General features: G+C 38.5%; 1 protein-coding gene and 1 long non-coding RNA gene across 2 annotated transcripts; one reads left to right on the top strand and one right to left on the bottom strand.

The window, feature by feature from the left end:
* Positions 1–1,254: 1,254 nt before the first annotated feature.
* LOC128500292 (uncharacterized) lies at positions 1,255–3,784 on the bottom strand. Its single transcript, XR_008354909.1, has 3 exons — positions 3,704–3,784; positions 2,144–2,226; positions 1,255–1,550 (listed from the first exon to the last, which is right to left on the bottom strand). It is a non-coding gene; the product is annotated as an uncharacterized LOC128500292 (long non-coding RNA).
* Positions 3,785–4,471: 687 nt separating this feature from the next.
* On the top strand, positions 4,472–6,753 carry LOC128500922 (natural cytotoxicity triggering receptor 3-like). Its single transcript, XM_053470293.1, has 4 exons — positions 4,472–4,516; positions 4,859–5,218; positions 6,361–6,431; positions 6,745–6,753. Exons 1-4 carry the CDS (start codon positions 4,510–4,512, stop codon positions 6,751–6,753), a joined length of 447 nt encoding a protein of 148 aa, XP_053326268.1. The 5' UTR covers positions 4,472–4,509.
* The last annotated feature ends 2,204 nt before the right edge of the window (positions 6,754–8,957 follow it).

The following is an 8,957-nucleotide window of genomic DNA, read 5'->3' as shown; positions in this document are numbered from 1 at the left end:
TTGAAAAGATCACTGAAACTGGCTCAAAATACTACCAAGGAAGAGATGTGCATATTTGGCTTAAATACACAAGGTGCACGACAATAGACATGTCTCCACCATGTTTCTCAGGGAGATTTCTCTTAGGGCAATGCATATCCCTATTCCGTCATGCTAAACATGTATCCCTCTTGTCTAGAAGCTCAGGATTATTGGTTATGAGTGTATAGTGTCCTATTCCCCTAAATGTGACAATGTGCATATGAATGTGGTTATAAATTCTACATATATTTTCTTTTAAGTATAGTGCTGCATTTGGAGCATTTAATAAATAGCACACATCATGTTGATGTCTTACACACACACACACACAAAACAACATGGGCTCCATGCATTTGCTCACAAATGTGCTCATTTGGGGCAAAAAAGAAGGCACGTTCAGGCAAAGAAGGGCAGAGATTCTGACTAAATCATCCATTTATCTGCAAGGTAATGTTAATTTATAGGGGACACTGTGCTATATTCTGAATTAAAGTTACTAGTTGGTTAACTTGTATTTCATTTGTGAGAATAGAGAACAAAACCGTTAAAACATGTGTGGTGTTCCTACATCACAATGTTTCTGAGTAGTTTGTTTACATGTAAAAATACAAGTAGATATTAGAAACTGACAAACATGAGAACAATTAAAAAGTAAATTTTATTACTAGTGCGGTTTAAAACAATGATGTGATATACAATTAAATAGACAAAATAAAAACCGTGAATATAAATACAGGATTTGTGCAGTGGAAATCTAGTACAGAGCTCTGTGTACAGCACTGATGAATTATTTGGGTAAAAAAAAAGGAAAAAAATGTGAATGGATGCTATGAGTGCAAATAAAAATGAAATAGACCCCAGTGAAAATGGCAGTTTGGTCTTCTTACTATATTTTCTTTTACATAAGAGAGTGGTTATTGTTGGTGTTCTGCAAAGTGTCTCTGGTCCCTTTCACTGTCCTGGAAGTTCTGTGCAGTAAATCATGGGAATACCTTTGTTTTTGCTTTATGCTTTTTACTGACAAATATAGCTTGTGGTTCAGTTTTTTTTTAACCAAATGGAATTAATACATATGCCTTAGATTTAGGTTAATAACTATAAAACAAACATCCCAGCATTTGTCTTAAGCAGATGCCAATGTCTAAGTTGTTAACATGATTATCTTAGCTGTGAAAGATCCGAGGCATAAATAAGAGCAGTTATATGTATTATCAATATCTGGACACAATCAAATCTATGGAACATTAAAAGGAGGGTTCTACATAGTTAACTTCCTTCCTGTACCACAGTTAGATATTGCAAAGTGGCACTAGCATCTTTAAAAAATACAATACAAGCAGATAGACAAAAAAATGTAAACTTTGCATGGCTAGGACTCATTCCAAGAGGCAGTTCAAGCCTCAGAACATGGATGTCTGAAGTTCTTTTTTGAACATCCCTTCGAAGTTCAGATCCTTGGACAGCAACTCATCTTCCAGATCCTCCAGCGCCCACTGGTGGTCAGTCAGCTCTAGTGCTTCCCATTCAGTCTGTTCAAAGTAAAAACATAAACTTATAGATTTTACATTTTCCACGTCTCAGTCATAAACAACCCGTTACAGAACAAAACGTTCTAAAAACAAGAGTATACGCAGAGAAGTGAAACATTAAAGGGGGAACAATCACATTCCAAACTACCCCACATCCTACTTTCTACACGTAAACATAGCAATCGGGAGCTTCTCATTTTCACTTCAGTAACAATTTAAAAAGAAGCACTTACCACTAAGATATTAGTATAAAAAAATCTTTACAAATAAACTGCAAAGTGGGAAACAGATCGCTAAGGGTCGTGCACAGTCTGCGTGAACATTGAACAGATTGGATCCAGGACACGTTACACACAGACACAAAAAAAAAACATTGCAAGAACCATTTTTGATGGATGTCAGATTTAGAAAACTTAAATCTGACTAGCTAAAGAAGGAATTTCAGGAGGAGCTGAGTGTTTCACAAATGAACATAATGCATACATGTCAACAACAGCATTATGCACATTACATTGTCGCCACTTTAAAGTTTTAGTCTCTGTGGATAAAGGATGTATTTATCGTAGCCTAACAAGAAGATTATGTATCTGCACCTTAAAAGCCTTGTTGGTGTCTGCTGGCATTGCCATGGCTGCCCCAGTCATCTGCTCTTGCATCACTCGTGACTGATCTGCAGCTGAAAAACCAGAAAGCATGGGGGTTTAATCACACCGTGGACAGAGATATACAATACATATAAACACATACACATTTACATACACACACATACATACAGGGCCGGCCTTAGGGGTGTGCGACCTGTGCGACCGCACAGGGCGCCATGGTTGCAGGGGCGCCTGACCGGGACTTAGATTAAAGCATCGTTTTTTTTTTTTGTTTTTTTTTAAACTTTATTTAACATCATTGATGTTAAATAAAGTTTAAAAAAAAAAAACGATGCTTTAATCTAAGTCCCGGTCAGGGGCGCCGAGCGGTTGCTCGTGAAGTTCTCGGCAACCGCTCGGCGCCCCTTACTCTCCGTGACTCTGTCGCGGTGCCAGCATCTCATGGGGGGGGTAGTTTGAAGGGGCAGAGGGGGGGTAGTTTGAAGGGGCAGGGGGGGGTAGTTTGAAGGGGCAGAGGGGGGGTAGTTTGAAGGGGCAGAGGGGGGGGGTAGTTTGAAGGGGCAGAGGGGAGGGGTAGTTTGAAGGGGTAGAGGGGAGGGGTAGTTTGAGGGGGGGTAGTTTAAAGGGGCAGAGAGGGCGGGTAGTTTGAAGGGGCAGAGAGGGGGGGTAGTGAGGGGGGCGCCAGAGGAGTAGTCCGCACAGGGCGCCACAACGCCTAAGGCCGGCTCTGCATACATACATACATACATACTCGGCTGTAACATTTTTCCTTTTATAATTATATACATTTTTTAAGTCACAATTTGAATGTACATCTTAAGTGACACAAAAAGCTATTATAAAACCAAATTCTCCTGCTCACAAGTGTAAGTGAAAAATAATAATATAATTTAATTGTGCTTCCCAAATGACTGCAGCAACCCAAGGAGACGCTCTTCCTCAGGGTGTAAATATGCCAGTATACAGATGATTGGGGCGCAAATACATATAGGGAAGAAATAATATAATAATAGTGCAGAGTGTATAAACAATAATAAGTGTTGTATGTGATATAATTGCACTCACAAACAGTATGGATGCATCGGACCCATCAACATGTAGTGAAAAAATTCCTTTTATTAATCTTCATAGAGAGTCTATAAAAAAGCCAACTACAATGGTGCAGTATCTTTAGGCAAAAACAAGTATAAGTGATGGAATTGCACTCACAGTCCGTATAGGCACAACATGAATAGAATAGTGTGCATGCAAGCTCGTAATGGCGAAAAGTCAGCAGTTCAGCTGAAAATTAATCCAACCTAATTCTTCTACTATTATTGTTTATACACTCTGCACTATTATTATATTATTTCTTCCCTATATGTATTTGAGCCCCAATCATCTGTATACTGGCATCTTAAGTGACAACCTGATTTTTATCTCTTCTTTTCAAAAAACAGACAGGAAGCAGAGGATCATGAATGAAAAAGTATGCAGCTGAACAGAGAAGCAGAGCAGAGCTTCTATTCATAGAGTAAAAGCCGTCAATGAAATGCAAGCGTTTATTACCATTGTCTTGGCCAAGAATCAGAGAGTAAATGCTTCTCAATCCAAATACATTCAGGAAATACCATGAAGCAGAACTCATCCTGCCAAACAAACGCACAGGAGCGTTAGTTTATTGTAAAAACAAAACCCAAAAAAACAGTAGTTTTGCATAGTGTACTAGCACATTAATGTATATTTGTACAGCACCAAAATATACATTGGTCATAGGGATGGACAATGAAAGACATGACACTATTTAACCCGATGAGTGCCAGGGATTGCGGCACATCTTCCCCTGGGAGGCTGGGAAAAGATTTGCAGTTTTGCTATATTAAATGTAAGTGGTAACCGTATAAACAGCTTACAACTTACCAAAGTAACCATATCTATTTATGACATGAAAAGGTATTCATAATAACATAGTGTATGGAACATGAAGCTATCTGAAATACGACGATAGTCTCCTAAGCAACATCACACTTGTAAGTGCTGTTCAGACATCGTAATGGAGAGTGGTCTTGGTTGAGACATCTACTACACTTCTTATTAGGAGAATAAGAATTGGGTTGTTATATACAACTCATTTCAAAATTCCTCTTAGGCTGTCATGCTATATTAAAACCCCAAGTGTGTTCGGAGCTCTGAGGGATGTAGAGGACTTCCTATTCCTGCATGAAGACATCTAAAAATGTATATATTTTCATGTTAATCATCAGTATCACTTCCTTTAGAAGTAAAGTGTGGTATGGGCACAGTGCGTTCAGTCTTTTCTTGGCTTGCATTGTGAAATGATAAAAGGTGTGGGATTGCTGTTACTACTTGGAGCCATGCAAGGTGAGACCCGGAGTTCAGTTTTCTATTTATTTAATACATTTTAACAAAATAATAATGTCAGCTAAGAAGCACGGTCAGTGTGCCGCCTATAACCCAGTGTTACATTATAAAGACTAAGCCTCTGATCAAGTTTTTCCAGCAATGCACGTGTTAACAACCCACATTTGTTATAAATATAAGAGCTTGAGAAGAAAAAAATGGGACAACTAACCCACCAGGCATTTGTGCAACCTCAGGAAAGATTCATACATTTTAAAAATTAGTTTTTTGTATTCATCGCTGCACTGTAATTATGTACTGATAAAGAAATAGACACTGATGTCTCTGTCTTGTGTTTATTAGGTTCCAATTCACACACTATCCATGTCACCCAGGCCCCCAAAGTAAAGGCTGAAGAAGGTAGCACAGTCACATTAAAATGTAGCTACTCCACCAGTATCTCAGTGCTGTCAAATCGCCCTTGGTTGGAATGGCACAGGCATGTGCTGAATGGAAGCAAGGTTTCAAATACAGAAGGAGATTTCATGGGCAGAGTTTCTAAAAGTACGACAGAAGATTTCTTGAGAAAAAAATCGGCTGATGTGACAATTCACAATGTTGCCCAATATGACACCGGCATGTTCATATGTGTAGTTTATATACATATAGATAACACAAAAATATCATCAGGACATGGGAATGGAACATTACTTGAAATAACAGGTAATCATGTGCATTCAATGTGTCTTGTCAAGGATCACAGCAAATGTAAACTCAGGATGGAGATTTGAATCTCTGTGGAGTTTGTTCATGAAAACGTGTTGTGAAAAAGGTTAACTAGCATGGTCCTCCTGCCATAAGCTGTCCCTTTCTAGCAGATAGTTACAATGGTTACATGTTATTGACAAAATAATAATAACGTAACTATTTGTCATATCTGTGCCTACAACTGTGTCAAAGTAGTATTTTGTATTCACTTTTTATTTTTTTGGCTCCCGTCTACCTGTAGGAAACCTTTATTATGGTTGGCAACTTATAAAGTATTTTGTATTAGAGTAATTAACTTGGGTTTTTTGTCAAAAGTCGTTAACATTGATGTCCAGCTGGCAAAAAATATTCAGATTGATTCAAAATGTACTACTTCAGTATCGAGTAACACTTTTTATCATTAAGGGCTTGGCTTTATTAGCATAAAAATGTTTGCAAAGTGTCAGTTTGCAATACTGTTTACAAATTACCACCAGTACTAACATCTGATAAGATTTAATACACCCACAGAAACCAATGTAAGGTGCTCCAACACCAAGAAGTTTTACATTTATAGATTTATAGCTGCCATTTAACACCTACTCAGCGCAGATCACAGCCATTATTGGGTTATAAATCCATTAATATCATACACGCATGCACTAATAAAATGCACTAATAAAACATGCTATATAATTTTAAAGCCACCACAATGCTCCTACACACCTTACTACGCCTACTACAGTATGAATATCCTGCATGGAGCTGCAAGACAGCTCAGCACAGAAATGCTTATATGGGCTGTTTGAAGCCTCCAATGACACTGACAGTTGTTCAAATGGATTAGAGGAAAAGTAATAACTACAGAGACATGAGCAAAGCTCATATATTCCTGGAAGGCAAGAGGATCAGAAACCTAAAGGTTCTTTCCCGCTGTAGTGGACCAGATTGTTTTGTCCTAGTGGTTTCCTTTAACGAACACAGCACAGTCTTATCTCCATTGGTAGGATTTATAGTTAGTTACTCTGGCTGTTGTCCTCCATATTGCTCTCAGAAAAGCTGTACACAGCAAATGTTTCATTTTGTTCAATCATTATTTTGTATTTGTTCTTTCCTAGGTCGTAATAAAACAGAGGAAAGTCAAGGAAACAAGTCTAAAAACCTTAGACTGATTATTTATTTATTTTTTGTTTTACTTATTTTTTTTATTTTTTTTTTATTAATTTATTTTAAACATATAAAAAAGTAAAAAAAAAATACAAAAAACGTACAGAGACAAGTCAATATAGAACAAACATCATAAAAATCAATTTGTCATCTCAACAAATCAATTGATCACGATATCAGACATAATAATGAAAGGGGTGGCTCTTGGCTAACGCAGGGCCGACAACAATGATTATGTAAAATATTGCTCTTAATTTCTTTCAAATACTGATTTCCAAATTTTAGAACCCTCTTCTGCTGTCTTATATCAATTTTTTTCCATTTCAATTTGATAGGTCGCTTGATTTTTAAACCGAGACCAGGAAAGTATATTTTGCGATTTCCAATTTCTTGTTATTACATATTTTATTGCCAGATATGTATACCCCAAAAAAAATAGGGGTGCTTTTAATTTCGGACATGCTAGTTGGAGTACTATTGTTTCAGGTCTTCTATCAACATCTTCAATGCCTAGTGCCCTTAAAGTCTCAAAAACCATATTCCAAATAGGCTGGAGATATACATATTCCCACCATGCGTGCAGGAATGTGCCCTGACTAGTGTTACATCTCCAACATTTGGTTGATGTTGAGGAAAACATTTAAGAAAATGCTGTGATTGATTTTAAATTGTAGCTCCAATAAATTTAGGCAATGTACATATGTTTTAATTCTTGGAATTATTCCATTCCGTTCCTTATGCAGGATTTCCCATTCTATATCTCTCTCCCATTTATCAAGGTATGTACGTATTTCATGCCTCTGATTATTTATCAGGTTCGGGGTTATTCCTTGCCCCCTCGCCGAATTTGTAACCACCCAACGGATTGCCCAGGACAGTCCCGGGCAGCCTCAAACGCTTTTTTTTTTTTTGATGCGGAGGGAGAGCATGAGTTAATATGTGGATGTATTGTCTGACTGAGGGAGACCATGAGTTAATATGTGGATAAATTGTCTGAATGAGGAAGTCCATGCGTTAATATGTGGGTGAGTTGTCTGAATGAGGGAGAGCATGCGTTAATATATGGATGAATAGTCTGAATGAGGGAGAGCATGAGTTGATATGTGGATGCGTTGTCTGAATGAGGGAGACCATGAGTTAATGTGTGGATAAATTGTCTGAATGAGGGAGAGCATGAGTTAATATGTGGATGCGTTGTCTGAATGAGGGAGAGCATGAGTTAATATGTGGATGAATTGTCAGAATGAGGGAGACCATGAGTTAATGTGTGGATTCATTGTCTGAATTAGGGAGAGCATGGGTTAACATGTGGATGAATTGTCTGAATGAGGGAGAGCATGAGTTAATATATGGATGAATTGTCTGAATGAGGGAAACATGAGTTAATGTGTGGATTCATTGTCTGAATGAGGGAGAGTATGAGTTAATGTGTAGATGAATTGTCTGAATGATGGAGACCATGAGTTAATATGTGGATGCATTGTCTGAATGAGGGAGAGCATGAGTTAATGTGTGGATGAATTGTCTGACTGAGGGACAGCATGAGTTAATGTGTGGATGAATTGTCTGAATGAGGGAGAGTATGAGTTAATGTGTAGATGAATTGTCTGAATGAGGGAGACCATGAGTTAATATGTGGATGCATTGTCTGAATGAGGGAGAGCATGAGTTAATGTGTGGATGAATTGTCTGACTGAGGGACAGCATGAGTTAATGTGTGGATGAATTGTCTGACTGAGGGAGAGTATGAGTTAATGTGTGGATGAATTGTCTGAATGAGGGAAAGCATGAGTTATTGTGTGGATGAATTGTCTGAATGGGGAGACCATGAGTTAATATGTGGATGGATTGTCTCAATGAGGGAGAGCATGAGTTAATATGTGGATGAATTGTCTGAATGAGGGAGAGCATGAGTTATTGTGTGGATGAATTGTCTGAATGAGGGAGAGTATGAGTTATTGTGTGGATGAATTGTCTGAATGAGGAGAGCATGAGTTAATATGTGGATGAGTTGTCTGAATGAGGGAGACCATGAGTTAATATGTGGATCCATTGTCTGACTGAGGGAGAGCATGAGTTAATGTGTGGATGAATTGTCTGACTGAGGGAGAGTATGAGTTAACATGTGGATGAATTGCCTGAATGAGGGAGACCATGAGTTAATATGTGGATGCATTGTCTGAATGAGGGAGAGCATGAGTTAATGTGTGGATGAATTGTCTGACTGAGGGAGAGCATGAGTTAATGTGTGGATGAATTGACTGAGGGAGAGTATGAGTTAATGTGTGGATGAATTGTCTGAATGAAACGTCCTGCTGCTGAACGGTTTGTTCCACTTTTTGCCTGCTCTGGAGGGTGCCGGGGCCGCCGTGGTCGCTGTGGTGGCGTGGTGCGGTTCAGCGTCGCTGATTGTGTCGCAGTTCAGCCGAGGAAGAGCTGATTCCCGACTCCTAAGAGCTGACGCCAATGAATGTTTTCACCCGCTAAACGTCTGTATTTTTGAAAAGAAAAGACATAAAGACCAGAGATGCCTCTCCTCCCTCTTGTA

The sequence above is a fragment of the Spea bombifrons genome, chromosome 6, assembly GCF_027358695.1.
Source record: "Spea bombifrons isolate aSpeBom1 chromosome 6, aSpeBom1.2.pri, whole genome shotgun sequence".
NCBI lineage: Eukaryota > Metazoa > Chordata > Amphibia > Anura > Pelobatidae > Spea > Spea bombifrons.
The sequence above is the reverse complement of the archived record's forward strand: the minus strand, read 5'-3'. Positions and strand labels throughout refer to the sequence as shown.